General features: G+C 41.0%; 1 protein-coding gene and 1 non-coding gene across 2 annotated transcripts; both read right to left on the bottom strand.

The window, feature by feature from the left end:
* Positions 1-444: 444 nt before the first annotated feature.
* Positions 445-27,301, bottom strand: SAR1B (secretion associated Ras related GTPase 1B). The gene is made up of 7 exons (XM_035105465.2): positions 27,152-27,301; positions 12,125-12,200; positions 7,509-7,628; positions 6,373-6,438; positions 4,738-4,841; positions 3,845-3,976; positions 445-2,201 (listed from the first exon to the last, which is right to left on the bottom strand). Exons 2-7 carry the CDS (start codon positions 12,180-12,182, stop codon positions 2,085-2,087), a joined length of 597 nt encoding a protein of 198 aa, XP_034961356.1. The 5' UTR covers positions 12,183-12,200; positions 27,152-27,301; the 3' UTR covers positions 445-2,084.
* TRNAR-CCU (transfer RNA arginine (anticodon CCU)) lies at positions 8,902-8,974 on the bottom strand. Its single transcript has one exon. It is a non-coding gene; the product is annotated as a tRNA-Arg (tRNA).
* Positions 27,302-27,328: the final 27 nt, after the last annotated feature.

Raw genomic sequence — 27,328 nt, 5'->3', positions numbered from 1 at the left:
CAAACCTGGAAGTGTTATATTTTAAAATGATAAATCAAGAAAAATATTAAACACATGTTAACAGCAATAAGCCATATTTCAAGTTCTTTTGCAACATCTGATATTTAGGCACCTGTTTTCAAAAGCACTACATCTGCCCTCACTTGATTTTAGCGATAGAATTTTTTGTACTTATTGAATAGATGTCTTCAATATCTGAAAGCCTTCTAAATAGACAAAGACTCTTCTTACCATGGAAAAAATGGAGCACTCACTCTGAACAAGGCTTCAGAAGAAATATGCAGAATGAGCAATATGGGAAGTATAACCAAACTGTCAGTGCCTCCCTTCCAAGGGATTGTAGAGACCGTAACCTTGTACTGAAGTTGGAGAAATCCTAAAATTCTTATCAGCCTCTCAAAATTACAGTCCATAGTTTGCTCTAGGGAATGCCACACAGTTAAACCAGTTTAAAATGGTTTTACTTGCATAGTACAGTGGTAAGCAGAGTTTAAATCAGGTACCAAGTAGCAGCAGCCACACTCGGATATAGATACATAGAAAAGCTATCCTCCAAGTCTCAACGTTATAACAATCTCTGACCATACTTCAAAAATAAGTATTCGATGTATTACATGACATAGGTTATGTTCGGGTGCCACAATAATTGTTTATTGTGACAGGAAGGAGCCAAGTCCCCGCTCCTCACGTGACTCTCAAATTAAGGAGATGTCTACTCTGCCAGGTTACCTTTGTAGGTAGTACCCCAGATCAATCACCTCGGCCAAGAATCTTAAACTATTCCATTTGCTAAAATATTACAAAAATCACAATGTAGTACCTACTCATGAATGAGGTAACTGCAAAGCTTCTTCTCTGCACGACGGCTATCAATTTCATCAACCCATGAACAGTTCATTAAAGAAAGCATTGTATCATAGCCAAAATGGGTAACTTGGAATCTCCTTCCTAGGGAGTACTGGCTGATAAGAGATAACAAACACGGCATAGCAACTAACAGAATGCACAAACACTTCCAAGAGGAATAAAAACTGCTCAAGGTAGGGGGTATAACAGCTACACTCAGAGGCCTCAACCTAGTGAACAAAATCTAGAAAATCTTGTAGATCTTAAGTGCAGAGTACACTGCCCTATTCCTTAGGCCAATAGACTGCCATCCTAAATTATCCACCTTTGCCACATCCCAAAAGCTTGTGCAAAACACTGTTTAACCTATGGATGCAGCAGGGTACAAAGCCTTTTGTTCTTCCTGTGTTCTTTAAATTCCTGCATGAAATCCAGGCATTCACTAGTACTATGATACAGTGAGATCATAGTACCTCTTGCTGTACAACGTGGAGAATTGTGAATGAATGTTGATACTCAGAAAACATGGTTAAAATTAATTGGATTAATTCCCAGCAAAAAAATAATCAGATAAATAAATTTTAAAAATCTACAGTGCACTGAAATTATACTGCATTTCTAAAAGCTACCCCACATATTCACATTTTAAGACATCCTTACTAGGTTAAGACACGTTAAAATGAAGTATTTCCCATTAAAGGTGTCAAGAAATGGGATTTAGTTTTATTGCATGACGTTGCATAAGAAAGTATATTGTTGAAAACTGTAAGGCATCATGCAATTATCCGTAAGCTGATTCATTACTATTCTTTGAGAGGTGGTTATACACTCTACATTTATAAAACCAGTTTTGAAAAAAGTACATAAAAATTTAACATGATGAGCATTATATATGACCAACAAGTCTGCAGAGTTGAGCTGTTAAAAAGTGCATTCAAAAAAAACACATACTGAGCTAGAAAGTCACTGTCACACAAAAAAGGACTGCAGACAAGAGACAAGCTATGAATCCCCAAAGAAAGTGGTTTTATAGGACTAGAGACTAATGTTACAAGATCCAAATTGACAAACTTGCTTAAAATCCGTTTTCAGTCTTTACACTTAAAATTTAACACAATTGATACAATAATAAAAAAAATACGCTATTGTAACCAAAGTCTATTGAGTTCAAGTTATGTACACTGAGAGATCAAATAATGAACAGGCTTGGGATAGTATGTACTAATGTGATTTTGGCATTAATCAATGTATTGTGCCATCCAACGAAATCCTTCACCATAGCCTTGTCTCTTTAACACACTGCACATGAAGACTTCTAAGGGTCGGGTGTTCAATTCTTTCACTGAAACATTCCCCTGAAAATGACATGAAAATAAGAAGGTGGGTCAATAAATTGAAACTCAATCTTTCCCATTTCTCTGTACCCTTTGAGCCTCAAGTAGCCAAACTGAATGACTTCCTATCAACTGAGACCAATATGGTGACAGCAACCCTCTTCTGGCCAGTTCTCCAAGCCCTGTTAAAGATCACTACAGTAATCCAACCTAGAGGTTGGGTAGGGGAGCTATAATTGAAAACAATTCAGCCTTATAGTTCTTTTCACCTCCACCCCTCTCTTCTTTGGGACTGTCTTCAGCAGTTAACAGTACACACAAACATAGCTGCCAAGTCTCCCGTATTCCCCGGGAAACCCCGGGTTTTCCAGCAGTTTCCCGCTGGCAGCCCGGATTTTTAAAAGCCCCATAAATCCCACGGATACTTACCGGCCTGGGGAGGCTCCTTCTGCGCATGTCTAGAGTCTCTGGACATGCACAGAAGCGATTTCTGGCGCTGCGGGCATTTTGGACATGGGCAGAGCATGCGTAGAAGCGACTTCCGGTGCTGCTCTGCCCAGTTCCAAAATGGCCGCAGCGCGACTTCCGGTGCCGATCCTGGATTTTTCAACCTGGGAGTTGGCACCTATACACACAAACTGCCTTTTGTTTTACTTTCTCAATAAAAACTCATTTTCTGGGAAAACTCAGGTTTCATCTCTGTTGCACCCACCCTGCAAGTACCTTACAAGGGTGATCTGCTACCTATGCAGTACTGCTGCATGTTTTGTTTCTGTGCCAGTTTTGGGACCTCTCCACTATACTAACAGGATTTCTCACTTCTAGCAGAATAAAGTGCAGGGGTTTGAACTAGAGGACCAACAGGACCCCTTTCAACTTTACAATTCTATGATTCCATAAAGACACAACCACTGAGGGAATAGGTTCCCCTAGCACTAGAAGGCAAGTGTCTTTCTCTCCATTGTCATTCATGTTCAGGGAGGGCTTATTTCCTGAGCACGGAAAAGAAAGTTTCAGATGAGTGAGTGGTAACATTTTCAGAAGCACAATAGAGAAATCTGCTTCTGGTATTCAAACATAAAAGTTGCCTATTGTAAATGACACAACCCGGGTTATAATGATATTTAATTAAAATATTTAAAATAAAATTTGTTTAAAATTGGAACCCTTCGGTTTATTGCTAGAGGCATTAGCAAGAACATTTCACAAGGCAACAATTCAGATTTCCATTAGACAATTAGCTCTAAAAATTCTGTATTATATTAAAAGTACAATTTAACAAAGCCATCTTGGCTTTATGGTGAACAAGTAATCTGTAAAGTCTTACTTGTTAGTGACTTATTTTAAAAAGGACTCTATGAAGTCCTGTAAGCATCCTTTTAAAAATGCATCTTGAGAACAATATAGAACCAACAAAGGATTATCGTATTTTTCCGTGTATAAGACCAGGTTTTTCCCCTTTAAAATGTTAAAAATTAGGGAGCGTCTTATACTCTGGGCCATCTCCCCCCATTTTCTCAAATCTGAGTCCCCAGTCTTATAGACGGAAAAATACAGTATATGTAAGCTTTCAGTAAAGCAGACCACAGAAACACTAGGGGGAGAAAATGATAGGCACATTGAAATTACGTATTTTGAAGCAATGGGAACTGGACAATTAATACCTTTCCTGTTGTCTGGCCATACAAACCGAACATCTCTCTTAGCCCTTCTTCACTGATGGCTTCTGGTCTGTCAATCTTGTTACCAAGAATTAGGATAGGCACATTAGCAATAGTTTCATCTGTCATAAGTGCCTATGTAGAGAGGAAAGACACATGTGTTACATTCACATACAACATACACGAAGTCAAGCTTCAGAGAGTCAATGGAGAAATTTTTGACACCTTTAAAAATATTTCATTGAAGACTCTCTCTCACTCTTACATCAAGGCCAAAATATATTCAAAAATAGAGAGAATTGCCACACATTAATCAACCATAACATGGCTTTCCTCCATTAAACTAAACAAAGATTCATTAATTAACCAGGAAAGGGGGGAAAAGTTTTACAGAGCAAATGTATAAAACCAGTAGAAATACCAAATATGATAGATAGTTGTGAAAATCAAATGCAATCATATAATCCAGTGACAGCTTGTGCTTAATGAGACTGGTGGGGCAGAAGGCAGGGAGAAACAGTAGGTGGAGGCAGAGCCAACTAATTCTCGTTTTGTTCCCTTCATCCTATTTTCAGAGCTCTACAAGGACAACCTATAGACTAAGGAGAATGAAGCTGACAGGTAGTACCACCCCTGGGGTGGTTTTAAATAGGAAGACCAACACTGGTGGGGCAATGCCCCATTTGCTCTTATGCACCGGTCTCCAGCAAGATAATCTTTCCCCAAAAAGTTCTCTTTTTATTTTTATTTTATTGTAGGCTCATATATGATGCTGTAGCCATACAGATGCAATGCCTCCCATCCCTGCAAAACACACTCTCCCTCTTTTCCCCATCCATCGAAATGTCACACACTTCACTAGCATTTTACAAAAACCAAGTACATTACTAACTCACATCAATTTCTTGCTTTGATTCAGCCAGTCTGTCACGATCTGCACAATCCACCAGAAAGACAATCCCATTGATGGCAGGCAGATAGTTTTTCCACACTCTGCGAGCTAACAAAAGAGAGTTATAAAGGAGCTGCAAGAGGAAATTATCTGTTATTCTTATAACTCTATTCATAGTAACACCTCATTAAGGAGCAGAAACTTTAAAAAGGGCATTAGGAGATATATTTAAAAAGCTTTTTAAAAAGCCCACTCTCTTTTGTTCTACAGTGTGAAGTACTGGGTTTAAAACAGGAAAACCATATTAGTTTTACTGCAAGAAACAGCCTTAATAGCCATAAATCCACTTCTAACCATGTGCTACAATACATGGCTTGCAGGTTTTAAAAAAGAATGCTAAACTTAGTGGTGGAACTTAAAAAACACAACAAAATGGCAGTATCGCCATTAAAAATATATATCTCTTAAAAAATTAAACAACCGCCAAGACAATAACATATTTTCTGTTTCAGCCTCTAATAAATTCTAGAAAATGCCCTCTTTGATCCACCAGATACCACACAAAACCAAGTAATATTTGAGGATCAGTTCACTGTAAGGGAGGGGGGTGTATCCAATGTAGTCATTATTATCGTGGAACTTCCTTTTTCTCTCCTTTCTTCCAAATCTTAAGAGCCTTCCAAATCTGCTCTGGGGGTTCCCCAATCCCATTGGAACAGATTTTGGGGTCACAGGGGTAGGAGAGGAAGGGGGAATTCCATTGCATGAGCAGAAGTTGTTCCAGGAACACAGTGAACTGCATTGGGTACAACTATTAACTTAAATCCACTAGATCAAATTGCTGCCTTAACCTATTTTTATTGTGTATAAAGGTGTTTCACAACTTTAAGCTCTCCAAAGATTCAGAGACTAATTAAAAGCACACATGGACTTTTATTTTAGTATTGCATTGAAAATTAAATGCTGCAATAATCCTGGACCTGTTAGAAGATTCTATCACCGTAAGCGTAATGCACTGTGTCCATTCTCTTAAGTACAAATATTGCAGTTGAAGCATCCTGTAGCTCACAATCAAGTCAGTTTGTGTACCATGTTGGTTTTTCTTTATCTTAAAGTGGTCATTGAACGGGGTTGGTTAATTGAAGCTCACAGGTGTATGTCTGCAGTTTGACCTACTTAGCTGCACACCTGTGGTTTCTCGACTTTTTGCCTAATTAGAAGGGGAGTTACTTTCTGCACCAATTGCAGGAAGGGATGTGATAGGATAACTGATTATTTGAAAACTGTATTTAAGTTGATCAAATGTTTTGTATGCTGCTGGTGAGGAGTGGTGGTGGCTTGCAGCGTTTGGCTGTTACGTTTTCAAAATTAAAACTACGCAAAGATATTGCAGACAGCCTTTTATTTCTATGCTCCAGTCGCTGTGCACACACTGTTGGTGAAAAAGTCCAACATCCCACACACCTTACATGTGTATATAACAGAACAGAACAAGTAGACTACAGTAAAAATTTAATAAAATCAGGAATGTTTTCAGAATTGAAATTACACAACCCTCTTGCAATACAATAACTTTTGATGTGCAACCAAGGAAGCTTAACATGTTAAAAGAAGCCTTCTGCATGTTGGCATTGCTTACCTTGGGTATGTCCGCCTAGATCAAAAGTAGTGAAAGTCATACCAGCAATTGTCAGCTCTTCTGCAGCTGCGGAAACAGAAAATAATATTTTTCAAAACCCTATCTCTCACAGCAAACTATTCTCTAGTAAAGGTAATAATCATACAGTGGAACCTCGGTTTACGAACACCTCGGTTTACGAATTTTCGGTTTTCGAACGCCGCGGACCCATCTGGAACGGATTAATTCACTTTCCATTACTTTCAATGGGAAAGTTCGCTTCAGTTTATGAACGCTTCAGTTTATGAACAGACTTCCGGAACCAATTACACCCATGCTTCAGGTTAAGTACATTTCAGGTAGAATATTCCATGGACCCGTCTGGAACGGATTAATCCACTTTCCATTACTTTCAATGTTTATGAAACTTTCAGTTTATGAACGCTTCAGTTTATGAACAGACTTCCGGAACCAATTGTGTTCATAAACCAAGGTACCACTGTACTGATAAACCATATTGCATTACAGTGGTACCTTGAGTTACAAACGCCTCAGGTTACAAATGCTTCAGGTTACAAATTCCACTAACCTGGAAGAGTTACCTCGAGTTGAGAACTTTGCCCCAGGATGAGAATGGAAATTGTGTGCCGGCGGACCTCCGGAACAGACCTCCGGAATGAATTAAGTTTGTAACTAAAGGTACCACTGTATAGAACAAGGTGATGAAACTGACCCTATGCATGCTTCCTTGGAAGTAAATACTACTAATCACCCGCAAGCATGCATAAGGTTGCAGTCTAACTTACACTGAACTGAACAGTTTAAAATTAGATTATTCTGGTTCCCCATTCCTGATCTAGTTCAATAGTCTACTAAAGTCCTGAGATTTGAAGCAGCACTGGGCATATTACAGTGGTACCTCGGGTTACAAACACCTCGGGTTACAGACTCCGCTAACCCGGAAGTAGTACCTCGGGTCAAGAACTGTACCTCAGGATGAGAACAGAAATTGTGTGGCAGCAGCGGAAGCCCCATTAGCTGAAGTGGTACCTCAGGTTAAGAATGGTTTCAGGTTAAGAACAGACCTCCAGAACGAATTAAGTTCGTAACCAGAGGTACCACTGTATGAGAGAAAGGATATACAGGTATTGACTTACTTGCATGTAGTGTGGGGACATGCTGACCCAGTCTGCCATCTTTAAGCATATGCAGGAGAGTCGTTTTTCCAGCATTATCCAAACCAAGGAATACTAGCTTACCAGTTTTTTTGTACAGTCCTGGAAAAGATAAAAAAAGTATTTGGTGTCTCATCATAATAGAATGTCTGATGATTAAGTTTTGTTAAATGCTTATTTAGGATGGAACACAACAATTTCCCTATCATCACATACTGTAATCTCAAAACATTCTACATATGTACATACAGCCATGCAAGTATTCAGGATCAGGTTACTCTAGAAAAGATGGGAAGAGCTTTAAGACAGAATATCATTTTGGCTCAAGTTTATCTGCTAAAACTAAGAGAAGCATGCAGTACAACAAGAGTAGGAGGCTCCATCTAAGATCTCCACAACACTTGGGGAGGGATCGTAGGTCAGTGACAGAGCACATGCTTGGCATGCTAAGCTTCTAGGATTATTCCCTGACAATTCCAGATAAAAGCATCCAGTAGCAAGAGATGTGAAAAACCTCTGTTTGATACCTTGGAGAGCCACTGCCAGAGTAGACTATTGAACTAGATCAGGACTAGCAAACCTGCAGCTTTCTAGATGTTGCTTGACTTCAGTTCCCATCAATTCCAATTCAGCATGGCCAATGGTCAGGAATAATGGGAGTTGAAGTCACATGGGTATGTATATCTACATTTTGAATGTTTGTGTTTTCATCCAGGCAGACATTCTCCTTAGCTGAACAAAAAGTCAGCCCTCAGATGTTTCCTAACGCATTATTATGATTATAATGCAATTATAGTTATGTTTCTAAAATGCCATTTTTAATTTAAGCCCGTTTGAGTAATGAATAGTAGAAAATAGGAGTCAACTGAACCAAGTTTTACTGAGCCAGCTAGGTTGACTGTGAAAAAAGAAATGAGAAAGGGAAAGTTTCAGAGCTGCACACAAATCTTTAAGCAGAAATTGCAAAGATGAAAACTGATAAAACATATGTTGAGTTCTAAAAGTTATTCCTTTCTCAGTGAGTTCTCAGTCAATTACCCCTTCCCCACAGTGCCTATCTCCTTTTCAGAAACATTAAAAATTACTAATCATGTATTGCTCTGAAGGCCTGCAGAACGGAGTCAGTTCTGAGTGTGCTTTTCCCTCAATCATAACAAAATGTAGCCTGAAAGGCTAAAAAACAACCTTCCATTAGCATGCATCATCACAAAAGGAATGGAAAAGGAATGCATTTCAGAGCTTAAAATAATACATCCTAGCTTAAAATTCATGCTTTATCCATGTATTGATTTTTTTAAGGTGAATAATAGAATTATAGAGTTGGAAGGGACCATGAGGATCATCTAATCCAACCCCCTGCAATGCAGGAATCTTTTGCCCAATGTGGGGCTCCAGCCCACAACCCTGAGATTAGGAGTCTCATGCTCTACCGACTGAGCTAACAGGGGTTATTCACTTTTAACAACTTACCCATAAATGGTGAATTTTGACACTTGACTGGGAAGGGCCATAAATCCCAGGTGTCTCCGTACCTGAAACCCTCGAGGGCCATTGCCAGTCAGCATAGACAATCCTGAACTAGATGAATGGTATAAGGCAGCTTCCTGTGTTCTCTCTGAGCAGTTGCAGGGGATTTCAAAGAGCTCTGCTTACCTGGCAAAATTTCTGAACATCCAGTCTAGGAATCTACTTTATACTGTATCAGACCCTAGGAATAAAAGAATCTACCTTATACTGTATCAGACCCTTGGTCCATCTATAGCCAGTGCTGTCTACACCAACTGGCAGCAGGATTGCTTTTTGAACTTTTGCATGCAAAACATGTGCTCGAAGCAATGAGCCACAGCCCTTCTCGTGGTTACTGCTGCCGCTAAGGAGGAGGAGAAGGAGGGATCCCACCAGAGGGACCCAATCCTCAGAAGCATGTACAAGGTGGCAGGTGATGACTGCCACTAATGCACCTCCTGAGCACCAGGGGGGCAGTGGTGGGACTTCCCAGGGTGCTGGGGCCTCAGCTCCGAAAGTCTAGCTAACTTCACAAAGGATGCTTCTCATACATAGCCTATCTCTGTGTAAGAATTATGAAAGCAATACTATTTTAGACATATTCAGGATGTGATGAAAAGCACCAGTAGACCTTTAGATGAAGATGAACTCCTCTCTGTCATAAACATAATGATGTGACACATTTGCTTCAAAATTGCAGTGAAGCTCTTCACACTGCTGGTCCTAAACGGTTTATATTTTTAGCTTTTGCTGCCCTGCTCTTCAGTTCAACAGATTCTCAAATCGGCTTATGATGAAATTTAAAATCCATAATGAAAAACAGGAAAGCAACACTTTTCAAAAAAGACAGCAACCACCAAAAGCAGAGCTTTTAAAAAGACCTAATAGCTTTAAAAAGCTTGGGGGGGGAGGGATAAAAATCCTTTCCTCCCCAGACTTGCAACTAGGGAAATAATTTAAAAGTGAGGCTGCTACCTCAGAAAAGACCTATCCAGGGCCTTCACCAGATTTGAGACGGTCCCTAGCATAGTGCCCTCCAGTGTGCATAGAAACACACCATTTAGGTTTCCCAATGAAAGCTGCCATTTTAGTTTCCCACAATTCCTTGGACCAACACTATGTCAGGGGTGCTCTGGGGCATCCCTAACGGTTGGCCATGCTAGTCGAGACTGATGGGAATTTGAGGGGGTGTGTGTAAAACCAACTGGAAGGCAACAGGTTCTCTACCCCTCCCTTAAACTGTATTTGAAAATACATTGGGATTTTTTTTAAAGAACTGGATTATAATTCATTCTGTTCCAGGCAGTAATGTAACTACTGTATTTTGAACCAACTGTTGTTTCTAAACAGTCTTCAAAGGCAACCCCAAGTACAATGCACTACAGTAATGTAAACAGTGGGGTTGTGCTGTGTTTGCAGATAGTTTTTGAAATTATATATACCGGTATATGTATGTATGTAATGTTAAAGTGATTTATTCTTATCAATAAGATGTATTTTCCTGCTTTAGGAGTTTACAAATGCACCATCTTAAACCATTTCAATGACCAGAGCTGCAATCTCATGCATCTTTATTTCTGAGCAAGGCAAGCCCCATTACATAGTTTAAATTTACTTCTGAGTAAACATGTGTAATCTGCAGTTCAGTGCTGGTTTGTACAATTTATTATGTTTGTCGTGCTAGTGAGTAAGCTAGATAGCTTTAAGAGGCAGTCTTAATAAGTTCATCTGTTACAAAAGATCTGCCCCAAGCAAAACTGCGGCTCATAATGATTTGAAGGACAAAGTTCGCTGCTGCTAAGCTTACTATGATACAAAGGTGCCTTTATTGCTTCCAAACTGGACAAAGTCAGAAGGCCTATCAGGGGTGCAGGCAATTCAGCAGGGATAAGAGCATTTTACAAGAACCAGTGGCAGTTTCAATCAATTAGAAAAGGTGTGTTCTCTCTTCAGGGAGACTTGTGAACAAGTACATTGTTAAGGCTTCGACAGGCCGCTTTAACATTTTATAGACCAAATTGAAAATGCTACTACATTTTAGTTTTTAATTGAGGCTTTATTACTATCCTCAATTCAAGGTATATATTTGCGGTACAGAAGCTAATTTATAGAGGCAGCAGTCAGTCTGTAATGAGTAGACCATAGTGATTATAATCACTAGTTTATTATTAACTAGTGCAGGCTTCCTCAACCTTGGCCCTCCAGGTGTTTGAGACTACAATTCCCATCATCCCTGACCACTGGTCCTGCTAGCTAGGGATCATGGGAGTTGTAAGCCAAAAACATCTGGAGGGCCAAGGTTGAGGAAGCCTGCACTAGTCCATTGTAGAGGATTGGACAAGATGACCCTTGGGGTCCCTTCCAACTCTACAATTCTATGATAGTACTTAGTTACTTAATCGTACTGCATGGACCAATGGTCCGACTCTGTATAAAGCAGGTCCCTATGTTTTTATTAACAGCACAATACGCTTTACAGATGGCATCTTTCAGAAAAGAAAATCAGTTCTCAGAAGGATGCTGCCCAATTTGGCAGCTGTCAAGCAGCTTCCTTTCTCACATTGCCGACTGAAAGTACTTTGCTTTCCATTCCAGCTTCCCATGTTTTGCAGAGCAAGGGAGAAGAAAATGCAACAGATAGAAACAAAGGGAAAAGGAAGAGCATTAGTAAAGATAGGTTGCACAGTACAGCATAGGCTGAAGAAAAATTAAACCAGAAATGGAACATTAGTGAGGTGGACTGGTAGCAGATATATATCATGACAGTTGATTGTCTCCAAGGCCATCCTTCCATTGACAGACAGCAGGGGTTTCTTTGAATGCAAGATGGAGGGAGGTATTTTTTGCTGGTTTCTCTTCCCTCCATAGTTCTCTCTGCTCCCCAAATTGGAGGGTCCCACAAGTCTCTGAAACAAATGGGTAATTTAATAGAAAGGGAGAATCTACCCCCCCCCCCACAAAAAATGCCTCTCCTACTTCCATTCATGAAAGCCTTTGCTGGTTCAAAGAGCCATCCATGGATAGATGGATATAATCAGTGTGATGTCAATGGAAGTAATCAGAAGTGTCCATTCCATATGTAGATGTCTTACCTAAAAACTGTAGTACACTACTGAAACCACTGTAAATCCAGTCAAATATAAAGGACATGTCCAAATCTTGCAGGTTCTGAAAGAAATCAAAAGAGAAGCCCCATATATCAAATGGCATTAACACTCTACTGAAATAACGTTGAAAATGAAGAGAGAAATGTGGAGGACTTGACAGAAATAACATATCCAGAGATAAATCACTTTTATTATTCAGTTGTGAAACCACCAATACTGATGGATTGGAATCTTTAAAACTATTCTGGAGAGGCAAACTTGCTGTTTTGATGCTTTAAAAAAGAAAGAAAGAAAGAAAGATTAAGGCCACATTCCACTGAAATGCACAACTAGTTTTTCATGTCCAACAGGGTTTGAAGTGTCATTTTTCAGGTCCTCCATCCCTTGAATGTGTGCATGCATGAACGTGAGACCCTTACAATCTGCTCACCCACAGCCTTTCTCTGCAGGAACAGCACAATGTGGAAATAAAAGCTGCAATCTTGTGTGACTTTCTGTGACTAATGCAACTTGGACTGCTTGTGGGAACAGTTCTTCTAGCATAAATCTGTTCAACACATCATCAGAAGGTATCTCCAAACGGCATTTTGAAGTGAGCTTTGTGGTATGCCAAGCATCTGTGCTACACAAAAGACTCAATGGGTATGTGGAAACCCCTTGACTTCATCTGAAATAACTTGGATCCAAGTCTACAGCAGCTATTGTAATATAATGGGATCATGTAAAATAAAAGTGAAGTAACTGTGTGGCTACAGTCCACACACACACATATTTAGTGGGGTTTCCAATGTCTGCTAATATGGAAGTGCTCCATTAATGCACAAAAGTCACTTTCCCCCTTGTATTATTAACAATGGAGAGAGAGAACAGGATTAGATTCAGAAATCACAGAATCCAGAAGGCACAAACAGGGAATTGAGTAGAACCCAAAGCCCAGAAATGCCAGTTTCATCTTTTTCCAAATAAAAGCATGTATCTTCTTACACAGTTGGTAACGTTGCTTAAAATGTACACAACCAATTACACTTTTTAATCTCACTCTAAAACTAGATTGGTTCCACATTCCAAACTGTTGTTGTGACACAGCATAAATCTAGTTTGGTTCAGACTTCAATGAATGGTAGGGAATATCACATCCAGAGGAGATAAAAAGGTATCATCTCTGCCAAGGGATTGTTGACCCCTTCTTTGATGTTTTACAAAGTAAGAATTTACTTTGATAAAAGTGGTGAAATACAATGCCTTAGAGTTTAACACTCCTCCCTTCCATATGAAAATTTAGAAGTACTTGTTGTGAACCATAATTTAAATTCATGGCCATTCATGTTTATTTAACTAGGTAAAAGACCCAGAGGAAAACCAGGTCATTTGTTTAGAGTAATTGGCAATGCTAGCAAAAACAATTAAGTAGTTCTCCCAGCATAGCATAATCGATTTCATATAATTTTGGTTGGGGCATCTCCATTTCAAAATACAAGCAATGTGACCTTCTCCAGCCAGACAGGTAACACAAGAGACGGCATCACAATATTATTCAAATTAAACTCTACTATTGCAGCTTGGTGTGTTGTCCGAACGTTCTCAGAAAAGTAAGCAATAGTGCTGAGTATAACTAGGGGGCATTGTGGAAATCATTAAGATTTTCACACACTATGAAAAAGAGCACTCTTTTTGGCCATTTTTTGCTGGGGTTCCAAAGGACACTAAAGTATTTACAGGAGGGTTAAACAACTGGTGTATTCCTTCTTCCTCTCCATTCCATGTGAGGACTTTGCCTTCTGTGACATCACCAACTAATTAAATGTACACGCTGCAGTGACATCATAGTGGCTACATGAATCATGACTGGCTGGGAACTCAAAAAGAGCACACACAAAAATGGTTTTGAATCAGTAGGGCAGCAAATAGGTACACCACCTAACAGACCCCTGAAAGCCCATTTTCCACACCAAAACATTCACCCAAAAAGTGTGTTACAGTACTGTAACTAATTAACATTCTGAGCATATCATGGTATGGAATCAAGTCTTAAACAGCCTTCAGCAAAGGGCACATCCTTCGAGCAAACCAAGATAATATCTCTCATTTGGAGGAGCAGGTTTTATTAGTTACAAACTGGGAAGCCTACAGGACCTACCGATTCTTATCTACTGGCCAGTGAACACTTCCCTCCAGTCTTAACTCTTAATTGCTTAGAGTGCATGAGATTGGTGTACTTGTATTAGGGTTATGCCATCCATCCCTTCCCTGCTGCCATTCATGTTTTGGGCTCCTACTCCCATCATGCCAGACCACTGGCCATTCTGGAAATAGTTGTCCAACACATCTGGAGAGTACTAGGCTGGGCTTATATCTATAGGGTTTCAATATAAAACTGTGAGGAAACATTAAAGTACAGCAAGTGACCCTTTCTTCCTGGAACTCCAGAACCAACAGCAAACTGTGGTCCAGACACACTGCACAAAGCATTTGCATCAGCCACTAAGAGATGAATTGGTATGAATGCAGCCGGGCCTGAAAGATCCTTTCATCCTGAATGCTGACTAGAAGCACCACAATTACAACAGATACTGGGGGAGCAGTTCACTATCACCACTGCCGTGTCTAAGGAAACACATGGATTCAAGTGGCCCTGACACTCTTATTTCCTTATCACTGCACTGTCCTACTTCCAATCAAAATTAAACATGCCTTCAGCTCCTTGAGTGTTTCATTTGCATTTATAGCCTGATCAGAAACAGATTGCAACACCACCAGGATGATTACTGATCGGGTTCAGTTTCCCTGATGGCACAGGAATCTGTGGTTACAACTTTATAAATGTTCACCCCTAACATCTGTGTGGATTGGGTCAGGTGATATGAGTTCAGAGTCCCTTGGCTGTAGTCAAGTGTAATCAAAACTTCAGTGATTCAGAGAAGGCTCCAATGTCCATTTTTGTGACAAGACAATAGAAACTGTTAGAAAGCCACATAAGAGAAACTTAAAACCTTTCTATTACCTGTTACCTAGATGGTGTTGCAACATGGAGACAGATGGTCAATCGTTTTTCTGAAGCAGTCAGAAACTGTATTCAGACTAGATCCTTATTTTCTCTTTTGAGAACTGCCGTGCTCAGTATTGTGCATAGGAAACATTTGAAAGAGGAGAAAAAACAACTGCTCCCAACTTGCTGCTTTATTTTATTAAAGTCCCTAGAACTCATTACGTCTCTCAAATACACTCTGAACTTCTGAAATACTTTAAATCACCACCAAAGAACTGCAAAGGTGGCAATCACGTCCTTTCACTCCCAGCAATGTCTATATATGTATTGGCCTCTCCCATGCAAATATATACACTCACAGATTTGCAATACATCTACAATAGCCATTTGCCACAAATTTATTATTATTATCCCACTTACCTCATTAACATTAGCTATCTGGAAACATAGAAAGGGCGAATAAGAAGAAAAAAGTCTGTTTTACAACACTTCCCCTCCCTGCTCACCAGGAATAAAATAATAATCGCCATAGGTGATCTGGTAGTTTCTCTTTACAAGTCTGGGATAGCATCTTACCGATTATGATACAAAGTAGCCAGGGCAAAATTCAACAGTTCATCAAGACCTAAAACAGCTCTATAGCCACTTTTATTAGGAGTGAGGAGTTACGGTATGTTTTCCTAGGTTCCTGAAGACTATTATTAATTATTATTTTTAAAAAAACAGAACCTTCTGTTGTTAACATAAAAAGCAAAGATCTACCACATGACATTTAACAAGAAAAAACAAATATTAGGACCTATGCTGTGCTTCCCCTTATTAGAAAAAACTGACAACCTGATCCTATGTTTATTCAGAATTAAGTACCACTGACTTTGATATGACTTACTCCCAAGTAAGAATGCATGGGATTGCGCTGTAAAAGGCTAGGCTAAACTATACAACAACTTATTAGATACAAGATGCATTACAAAGAAAACATTAAGGACAGAATGTGCTCATCAAATGAACTCCACATTACACAACAGCACGTCTAAAACTGACACTTACATGACTGAAAAGCAAAGGTCAAGAACAAGCAAACACAGCAGTACATACACGTCATCTGATTTATTTATTGCTTGAACAAAATACCGAACAGGAAAAGCTTCCAAGAGGTTTAGAAAAAACTATCTACTCAAGTAGCATACAAATCAGTCCACAGGGTGTGATGCAAAATAACTGCTCATATTTCAGAGGAGAAAATAACATGACTAGGCTTTAGGAAGTTGAGCTGGAAGGATCCTTTTGGGTTAAGCAATCTTGTAAACCAAAACAGAGGCCTCTGGAGATTTTATTTAAAGTTACACTTAAATGCAACACACTATATAAGAGAGGAAATTAATATATTGGATTGAAACAAACTATGGAGGGGGAGGACAGTAGAGAAGATACCCAACATCCAAAGTCAACATTTCTATTGCTAAATGGGAAATTACATATCTTACTGAGAAGCTTGATACTTAAAGGTAGTTTGTTCTTTTATAATTGCTGCCCTATGCTCCTTGCAGAAGGACAGACAGGATAGAAATGATGCAGTAGTAACAACAACAACAACAATCTACAAGAGTGAAATTGAATATATCTACCATGGGAAAGAGGAAGAGAAAGAACCAAAAAAGTGCAATAGTGAAGTTCTATTGGCATGCACGATTAAGGATTTTGTCACCAGCTATCTTTATATAAAAATCCTGTTTGGGTCTTTCATGCTGAGGCATATTCAAGCCTAACCAAAATCAAAGACATACGCAGTTGTTTGAGGAGAAAAGCTAACTTCCCATGTGGCATCTCCTGCATGAGGAGTGACAGAGATTGTAAAGTCTCACCACAGCTTTACCATTTGTTCATAGTAGTCACTCTAGGTTAAGCAAAAATTTGAACTAGGTCTGGATACTGGGCCCACCCTGGATCTTCCATGCACTGTAACACTGGCCTCTAGCACAAGTTGTGAAATGGGTCAGGAATCTCCCACACCTCATCACATGAAGTAAACAAAGTTGGTAAGGGAGGGCATCATTCCTTCCCCCATTTTGCTGATGATTACCCATTGCACATTTCACTACTAAATACTGTATTTGCTAATGTCCTATTCTAATGTCTATTACTATGTGTTTGGTGCAATGTGGCCTCCGCTGTGATGTTTGAGATATTCAAAGAAATGGCTCAGCCTGACCCAGATTCTTGTGGTTAAAACTCTTCTTTTCAATGAAGCCTGCACAGGTCAGAGTATCAAAACCCCACAAAACACAGCTGGTGTTCTTTATTTCAGAATGCTATGGCTTTGTCAGATATAAATCAAGATACAGCAGTGCTTTTTTGAAAGATTGATTTCAAACCTCTCACTGCAGGTCAAGGATGCTGATGTGATTTGCACACCCCTGCCTGAATACCTATGGCTATGACTACTGTTGGATGACTACTAAGAACACAGCAAGAGCAAAGTAAAAGTTATAGGAAATGATTAGGAGTAGGTGTCCTTTCACAAAGAGCATAATGTTTGTTGTTGCTGCTGCCCACACGCAGCATGGGGTGGCAGGGAGAGGGCAGATGCAAGAAAGTAACATTGCATAAGCATAGCCCATATAACTCTCTCCAATGCCTTCTTCCTACACTGCGGTCCTAGAAGTTCACAGTTGTTCTACACAAGCACATGGAAACATGCGCACACTTTCCTTCCACTCTACCATATATGCACCCAAGGTTTTGCCTCGCTCCCTAGCTACCACATTCAGAATGCAGAGTCATTTTTTTAGATCTAAACAGCTTTAACCCTACAGGAAATTGCATACATTTTAAAATCTATATATATAAAAATGTAAAAATCGTGAAATTCCGTTTGACACTTTTCTCTGTAACCGCTTGACCGATCGTCCTGAAATTTTGACACAACGATCCAGGCCACTCCTAGAGCGTTGTTGGGGCCAAAAATCCCTCAAATCGCACACCTGCCCAGGTACAGACCTGCTTTTCCACCAAGTCAAACAGCGCCCTCAAGTGGCGTAGTACCCCCTCCCTTCCTGAGAAATCTAAGCCACACCCACAAACCGAATGACATCATCATCAACCAAGCAACTGAAATACACCAAGGCAGCCATTTTATCTAGGCCTTTGTTTTAGGCCCCTGACAGGCTGCCAGGCCTCGACTAGGCCCGGGGAGGGGAACCAACATTGCCAAGTGGAGGTCGGGGCCTGCCTGGGGGGGGGTTGCCACAGACCGCAGCACGGCCTTTGATTTATGTAGGCCCCTACACTGCAAGGGGTTTTTACTTTACCATTTAGCACCACTACCCCCCCCCAAAAAAAACCCACCAAAAAACCAACATATCTCACCTCGGCATTGCAGACTAGGCCGCTTTCCAGACTAGGCCAAGTGGAGGTGGGGGCAATAGAGGGCAGGGATAGGTAATGGGTCAGAACGGGGGGGGAGACACAGGGATGAAACCTGCCCTCTCCACAATATCTCCCCTCGGCTTTGCAGACCAGGCCACTTTCCAGACTAGGCCAAGTGGAGGTTGGGGGGGGGGGCAATAGAGGGCAGGGATACGTAATGGGTCAGAATGGGGGGGGGCACAGGGATGAAACCTGCCCTCTCCACAGTGTCTCTCCTCGACTCAGGGGGACTCTATATTTTCCCTTAAAAACCCCCACATTGGCTTATTTTCAGGGGATGTCTTATTTTTTATTATGCGTCCAGCCTTGCCTCTTCCTTGGGGCCCTCCGGAACTGCGCCTATCACTATGTCTTATTTTCGGGGTATGGCTTATATTGCGCAAATGCTTAGAAATCCTGCTATGGCTTATTTTATATTTTATGGGTATGTCTTATTTTAGGATTGTAAGCCTCTGTGTCTTTTTTTTTTTTTAAAAAGACCACAACCATTAACTTTCTCTCCCCAGTTTAAGTCCTCAGATATTTGCAGTGGCCACCCCCCAACGCATTTACAATCCCCTACCTTCCCCTTGCCACTTCCTGGGTTTTTTATGGAACTGAACAACTCGGGTGCTTCATAACGTGCCTTCTGTTGACAGGCCCTTGCAGGGCCAGACAAAGGCCCGGCCCAGGTAGATAAGATAATGTATCCCTGTTTTTAACCCTTTTGTTACTTTTTTCATTTTACTGATTGTGAATATGCAGACCGAGGCCCCCTCTAGATTCGGAGGCCCGCGCCAAGTGGCCCATATGACCCCCCTCCTTCTGTCTGGGCCTGTCTGTTGCTACGGGGCTATGGGGCTTCGCTATTTGACCCCCCCTCGGAATTTTTAAAGTAGTTCTCTGCCTCCCAGGGCACATCATCACCCCCCATCCTTAATCTAAATATACAGAAATGCTCACGATGTGTGCGCAGGGGCCAATGTATGGAGATACGGGGGGAGGGGACAACATAGGGCTCAGACAAAAGTAAATACTGGGAAATTGAACCCAGAAACTGACATTTCCTTCTCCAAGGGTGGGGGCCAATGTAGGAAGATACCGGGGGTAGGGGCCAACACTCCCCAGGGACAACAGAGGAAAGGGTTTCCTACCGAAACACAGGGGTGAGCCGGAGTAGATGGAGGATGGGCAGGTTACGTCATGGATCAGGACAGGGTGGGGTGGGGGGACCACAGAAAAGAACCACAGCAACGCGTGGCCGGGTCAGCTAGTGTATTCTAAATGCCTTTATATTAGTCTTCGTGGAGAGGGCACACAGATTCAGGCAGCCCCAGTCCACACAGCAAATGGTCAAACATGATGCAAGAAACATCTGGAGGGCATCAGATCCCCCCCTTTCCCCTTCTAGAATAAAGGGATATTTGAAACAGTGGCTTTCTCCAAGCCAGCATACAGGATGACAATTCTAAGGTAATTATTTTATAAAAGTAGTAAATGATAACTTACTACTGTTTCGGAATTTCCCCCCTCAAAATTATGATAAATAAGTAGAAGAGAATTCACTAGATAACAGCAACAGCTTTGTTTTGAAATATCAATTAAAAACTCCTCTAAGAAAAATTACGGAAAGAGTTAACATGCAATCTGATTGCACTTTAGCCATTGTACTTTGTGCACCTAGAATTGTAGAAATTCAATCTTCTAGAAACAGCTTGGCAAATGAAAGTTTAAAGTCTACACTGTGACTCTGCAAGACTCACAGCAGTTTTACTGAACTTTGCATTCTAAGAACTGCCTGTATTTTCAACTAATTTTCTATTGATGATTGAGTTCTATTCCATTGTAAACTTCATTCATAAGTAAAGCAGAAATATATTATGGTCTCTGGAAACTAAGTAGTATCCAATTGCCTTGGAGAACAAGTTACCAGATGAAATATTTCCATATAACGGTAAATCAAAACTGATTTATGTGAGCCTTTTTCTATGGCTAACTGGTTACAGTACAGTGTAGTGAAAGACTATTAGATAGACATGCATTATTTGAGAGCTACCAAAGGGTGAGGTAGCACCTTTTATTTGAAAAACAGAAGCTGACCTGAACCTGCAGGCTTCTAATTCAACAAGCTATGCCAAGCAACTTTATGTGACTTCTGTAACTGAATACTGCTTACCAATCTTTGATGTCTCAATAACCAGTTAAGTTTCAAATCCCAAGTAAAATGGAATCCTGGTAAACCTTAACTGCAGTTGGTGCTAATGGAGATTTTGGGTATGCTTCAGTCTGACAGGGTATGAGCAGTGACAATTCACGCACCAGAACAGAAGAATAGGGGGCGTGGGCGTGCAGGTATATGACACCCAGCCTGCAATGGCTCACACCCAGTCTCTTACCGTAACTATAGTTAAGAAATTGACTATGCCCAAGTAATGGAATTACTGTATATCATGTGCATCTCATTTACAACACTTCAGTTTCCCTCCCTGTCCTCTGTATCAACTTTTAGATTGTAAGCTCCATGGGACAGGGCCCATGCCACTCATACCTTGCAAATAACTTTTGTGCATTGATGGAGCTATAAACAAACAGTGAGATCTAACTATTTCATCTGCACCATTTGTGTGTGTGTGTGTGTGTGTGTGTGTGTGTGTGTGTGTGTGTGTGTGTGTCCTATGAATGAACATAGTCATAGTGTTCTATACCAATGAGGTTCAAATTTCTCAGACCTTCAGTGATCCCATTTCATGTTCACAGAATCTCTGCTCATCTTCCATTGAATCATTGTGTTACTGTTTCGATCTAGTCATTGCCCCATATGTGCTGACAGGCCTTCCTAGAACACACACCCTAACCCCTTCACAGCTGCACATTGCAAGGCAATACTAACGATGACAAACTGTCTATCAGGCAGCTCATCCACCACTAAAAATCCTGTCATTGTGGAGCTACCAAGCTTTTGTGGAATTCCAACGTTTTGTGAACACAGTTTGAAAACTGCCACTCTATTGAAGGGTAATTCCGTAGTGACCAATATAACATCTGGAAGCTTATGTACATAACATTTGTGTTTTAGCTACTATTATTTGAACTCCAATTAACATTAAAATATTTGTGTGGTAACTTTATTGATCTTCCCTCCAAAACAAAATAAAGAAGTATGCTACAGGTAATTTAAATACTTCCTTTTTCTTGTTTTGCTTTTTTAAAAAGATGTGACCAACATGACCAACATGTGTGCGTGCGTGCGTGCGTTAGTTTTCTATGTATGACACTCAACGTGTTTTGTCACTTTCAGACCATGGCCAGTGCTGGATGATTTGGAAGAAACATACCAGAAGGCTCAAGGCAATTATTTAGTAATCCAACCCCTGCCATTCACTGATTAGTTTTGAGCAATCAAAAATATAAGGACACCTTGGGAGTGGTGTTGCAATTTCTTGGCTACCTTGCGTCTCTATCTCTGCCTCAACCTTTTAACACAACTGCATTCCAATTTCCTACCTTTCAACATGCAAGCAGCAACCTTTATTGAAGTTGCACTAGTACAATGCTAAAGCTAAGCAAGTATATAGGTCATGCCATGCACTTATTTTTTTAAACAAAATTTAAAAATTCATTCCAGGAGCACCTTAGAGACCAACTAAGTTTGTTATTGGTATGAGCTTTCGTGTGCATGCACACTTCTTCAAATACACTGAAACAGAAGTCACCAGACTCTTATATATACTGAGAGGGTGGGGAGGGGTATTACTCAGAAGGGTGGTGGGAATGGGTGATTGGCTGATAGGTGTGGTAAACCTGTTGACAACTGTTAACAACTGCAATTGGTCTTACAGGGAAAAACAAGGGGTGAGATGGCTAAAAATCTTTATCATGTATAATTCAGACCAGGTCTCTCCATGGTTTTAAGTTTGGTAATAAGTTGCAATTCAGCAACTTCTCTTTCATCTATTTCTGAAATTCTATTGTAATATGACAGCTACTTTGAGATCTTGTATACTGGTTTCTCTGTCTTGTGATTCCTGATGTCAGATTTATGTCCATTATCCTTTGGCATAGGGTTTGGCCTGTTTGTCCAATATAGAGAGCTGAAGGGCACTGTTGGCATTTGATGGCATACACACAATGCTAGAAGATGAGCAATTAAATAGCCCTGATGTTTGATGTTGTTGGGGCCAGTAATGGTGTTGTCTGGGTGTATGTGGCAGCAAAGGTGGCATCTGGGTTTATTGCAGGCTCTGGTACCAGTGTCCATGTGAAGTCTGGTGGTTGTATTATTGTGGGAGAGGAGTTCTATAAGTTTGGGTGGCTGTCTGTAGGCAATGTAAGGTCTTCCTCCCAGAGCTTGAGAAAGAGAACTGTCATTGTCAAGGAGAGGTTGTAGATCTCTGATGATGCGTTGAACTGTTTTAACTTGGGAGCTGTATGTGATTGCTAGTGGTGTTCTGTATTTTCTTTTTTGGGTCTGTCTTGCAGCAAGTTCTCTCTGGGTATCAGTCTGGCTCTGTTGATCTGTTGTTTAACTTCATCGGGTGGATATTTTAGTTCTAAAAAGGTTTGCTGTAGATCTCTTAGGTGAGAGTCTCTGTCTGTAGAGTTGGAACAGATGCGGCTGTAACGTAGGGCCTGGCTGTATACAATGCATTGTTTGGTATGTTTAGGATGGTAGCTAGAAGCATGTAGATATGTTTGTCGGTCAGTTGGTTTACAGTATAAGGTGGTGTCTATACACCCATCCTGTATTTTTATAGTAGTGTCCAAAAAAATGTATTTCTTGCATAAAGGTAAAGGGACCCCTGACCATTAGGTCCAGTCGTGACCGACTCTGGGGTTTGCGGCGCTCATCTCGTGCTATTGGCAAAGGAGCTGGCGTACAGCTTCCAGGTCATGTGGCCAGCATGACAAAGCCATTTCTGGCGAACCAGAGCAGCACACTGAAACGCTGTTTACCTTCCCGCTGTAGCGGTACCTGTTTATCTACTTGCACTTTGACGTGCTTTCGAACTGCTAGGTTGGCAGGAGCTGGGACCGAGCAACGGGAGCTCACCCCGTCGCGAGGATTTGAACCGCTGACCTTCTGATCGGCAAGCCCTAGGCTCAGTAGTTTAGACCACAGTGCCACCCGCGTCCCTTATTTCTTGCATATAATAATAATAATTTATTATTTATACCCCGCCCATCTGGCCGGGTCTCCCCAGCCACTCTGGGCGGCTTACAACAGAAGAATAAAACACAATAATCTATTAAACATTAAAAGCCTCCCTGAACAGGGCTGCCTTCAGATGTCTACTAAAAGTCTGGTAGTTGTTTTCCTTTTTGACATCTGTTGGGAGGGCGTTCCACAGGGCGCCACCACCGAGAAGGCCCTCTGCCTAGTTCCCTGCAACTTGGCTTCTCGCAACGAGGGAACCGTCAGAAGGCCCTTGGTGCTGGACCTCAGTGTCCGGGCAGAATGATGGAGGTGGAGATGCTCCTTCAGGTATACTGGACCGGGGGAGACGCTCCTTCAGGTATACTGGACCGGCATAGATTGGTTCATTGTTAGGTTGATGGTGGGGTGAAAGTCATTGAATGTCTAGTGGAAGGTGTCCAGGGTCTGTTGACCATGTGTCCAGATAATAAAAATATCATCAATGTATCGCAGGTACAAGAGAGGTTTGAGTGGGTAGGAGTTTAGGAAACGTTGTTCTAAATCAGCCATGAAGATGTTGGCATACTGTGGGGCCATGCGGGTGCCCATTGCTGTGCTGCTGATCTGGAGGAACAGGTCATCACCAAATTTGAAGTTGTTGTGGGTAAGGACAAAATGGCAGAGTTTGGTAGCAAAGTCTGCTCTGATTTTATCTGATATGGTGTTCCTTATAGCTTGTAAACCATCGTTGTGTGGGATGTTGGTATACCGAGATTCCACATCCATAGTGGCTAGTATTGTATTGTTAGGAAGGTTATTCAAAGATAGTATTTTCCTCAGAAAATCTTTTACACATTTTTAAAAAGCTAGTCCACTTCATAGCACTTTGTAGTGGTATATATGTATAACAGATTAAATACAATAATTTTAATGCAATTAGATTCACTATCAGAGAGATGGTGGTAATGGTGATCAACTAAAAGTAATTTACTGTAATACTGTTTCAATTTACCTTGAATGAATTTCATTTTTTATTGATTCATCCATTTCACCTAACGCTCCCCCCACCCCAAAAAGGTAGAGTTAGTAATGCAAAATAATCTACAATGACATACATCATCAGATTCTTAAATATTAGGAAATCAAAGTGAAACTTCCATGCCTGACCTACAGTGACCTACATTGGACTAAGATTGCAAATCTACTTCCTAGTAAGAAACAACTTCTTACAGATTCCCACAGCAGAATTTACAAGTTTAAATAGACGCGTGGTTAATGTTTAGTGCACTCCAGAGTCCATTTAAATACTAACATATTGATTTGGTATGCATTACATTCTACAAGTAATTGATGTTTTCTTTAAATACAGACCTCTTTCTTATATACTATTTTGTTGTTGTTAATCTTTGAAGACTTCGTAACTTTCTACCAATGTAATGCAATGCCTGCCTTCTTTTCCACATTAAATATTAGAAATATGTGAAGTTTTATATCAGTGAATAATATTTTTCAGTCTGCCTTTTGGTACAATTCATTTTTTGAACTTCTGACACATGCATAAATTTTTACTCACTTGTTCTAAATTAATTCACCTAAAATTCCTACCACCAAACATCAAGTCCACTAATGTGATATCTGCATTCCTACATCATTGATAAATTTAAAAGTAGGAGGGTGAGTCTAGTAAATCCTGATTACGAACACTACATACCGGTAGTTAAAGCATGTTCAAGAGGAACTAATTAGTATTAAACAACCTTAATGTCCATACCTATTATTTTTAACAAAGGAACACAGTCCCCAGGAAAAGCCTCCTAGCCTGTCTTCCACATAAGCATGGAAATATTTTAATGAGCTGGTTGAGTAATGAAATTTGCTTTAATACCCGTTGTAGTAAAACAAGCAAATGGAAGCACTTCTTAATAGCTAAATTATAATTATATTTGCTAGAAGCAAACAAAGTTCAACGGGATTTCCTTCCTGGTGCAAGTAGGGTTAGGACTGCTATCCACCAATACTTTTGACTTGCTTCTAGGGTAGAGCTGCAGGAACCAGTGATACTCCAGAAGGTGCTGGATTACTACTCACATCATTCCTAACCATTGAGAATACTGGCTGGGGCTGATGGGAGCTGAAGTCTAATACAGTAGTATCTGGAAAGCCAAAGGTTCATCACCCCTACTCTAAGTGACTTCAGATGCCCCAGAAACAGCAGTGAAGAGCAGATAAAATATTAAACAAACTAAAAGTTTATGGGTTATCACTTCATGTATGCATTTAATTCTGTACAAAATAGCTGATGGGACAAAAAAGGTTATTATAAAAATTATGGCGTGTGCTTTCTCCTTCTCCCAACCTGCTGTATATACTACACTATAATAGCCCACCAGCACCAAGGCAGCAGTTTCTAATTTTCAATTAAGCCCAGTTCTTCCCATATAGCCAGTGGTGTGTCTTCTGAGCTTCCCAGCTCTGAGAAAGTATCAGTATTAAGCCTTTTGTTTCATAATTATCAATCGGAAGAATTCACCAACTGATATCTTATCTGAGAACATCATGTCCTCAGTGAGAATGTGTGTGGGCATGGGCACAGCTTGCCAACTTGGTCCAGAGGTAGTGCGCTTGGCTTGACCCGACTTATGTTTATGTGGGAGGTTACCTGGGCAAATCACTATGAGTTCCGCATCTGTATATGGAAATGACAAGGGCCTACCTCATAGAACTGTTGTCAAGGGGGAAAGAAACAGAAACCGCCACACATCTTTTAGCTCGTTGTGTGTGCTATAGCAGTGATTCATTAGTGGCAGGTTGATATGTGACAGCGGCAAAGGTTACTACCAGTCGAATCACCGATCCAGTTTCACCCTTTGTGCTCCCTGCACTGACTCATCATGTGACAACTGGGCAAGGCACCTAATAATAATATTCGTTTCCTTTCTAAATTGCGAGTGTCATTTACTTAGGCAAAATGCATGACAGCACTGATGAAGTACAGAGCCACCAACATCTATTTTAAAATAAATAAATAAATAACCACCATCGTAAACAAAACAGGGAAGAATATAAAGAAATAAAGAGGAGGGCAGGGTGCGGGGGTAATGGGGGCAAGTGACAAAAGGAGAAGGGAAGACACAGCACGAGATGATGATGATTATTATTTTAGTGGGAAGGGGAAAGAATCAGTGGGGCGAAAGAAGGGATCTTTTGCGGGAAGAGGCAAACAAATGTCAGAGACAGCACTAAGGGCACAAGCAGAGCCAAGGGGTCGGGCAAGAGACGACTGGGCACGGGGTGGGGGGCAGCAGAGGTAAGGTGGGAGCATATGGGTAGCAGGACGGACCGGGCAGAGAGGGGCTATGGGGCCGGAGAGTCTCCGGGGGGCTCTGTGGGGAGGACAGGCCAGAGGCGGCGAGAGAAATAGGTGACAGTCCCTGGCCAACCACCTTCCCTCCCTGAGGTGGCTCCGCCGCCAAGCGCCACTCACCCGCTACCGAGAGCTTGGGATCCGGGCCAGTCCGTCTTCAGCTCCGCCCGGCACCAACACAGGAGCCCGAGGCCGCTCGGCTCGGCTCTTCTCCTCTCCTCCGCTCCGCCCCTCGCCGGCTCCTTCCTTCCGGGTCCCACCGGATTACGGCAGCCGCCGCCGCTGGGCGCTGATCCG

This window comes from Zootoca vivipara, chromosome 2 (genome assembly GCF_963506605.1).
Source record: "Zootoca vivipara chromosome 2, rZooViv1.1, whole genome shotgun sequence".
Lineage (NCBI taxonomy): Eukaryota > Metazoa > Chordata > Lepidosauria > Squamata > Lacertidae > Zootoca > Zootoca vivipara.
The sequence above is the reverse complement of the archived record's forward strand: the minus strand, read 5'-3'. Positions and strand labels throughout refer to the sequence as shown.

Coding starts and splice junctions, on each gene's coding strand:
- SAR1B (XM_035105465.2), bottom strand. CDS start 12,182: ATGTCCTTTATATTTGACTGGATTTACAGTGGTTTCAGTAGTGTACTA. Junction 7,629..12,124: donor TAGTGTACTACAGTTTTTAG/GTAAGACATCTA, acceptor TATCTTTTCCAG/GACTGTACAAAAAAACTGGT. Junction 4,842..6,372: donor TCTAGGCGGACATACCCAAG/GTAAGCAATGCC, acceptor CTCTTTTGTTAG/CTCGCAGAGTGTGGAAAAAC.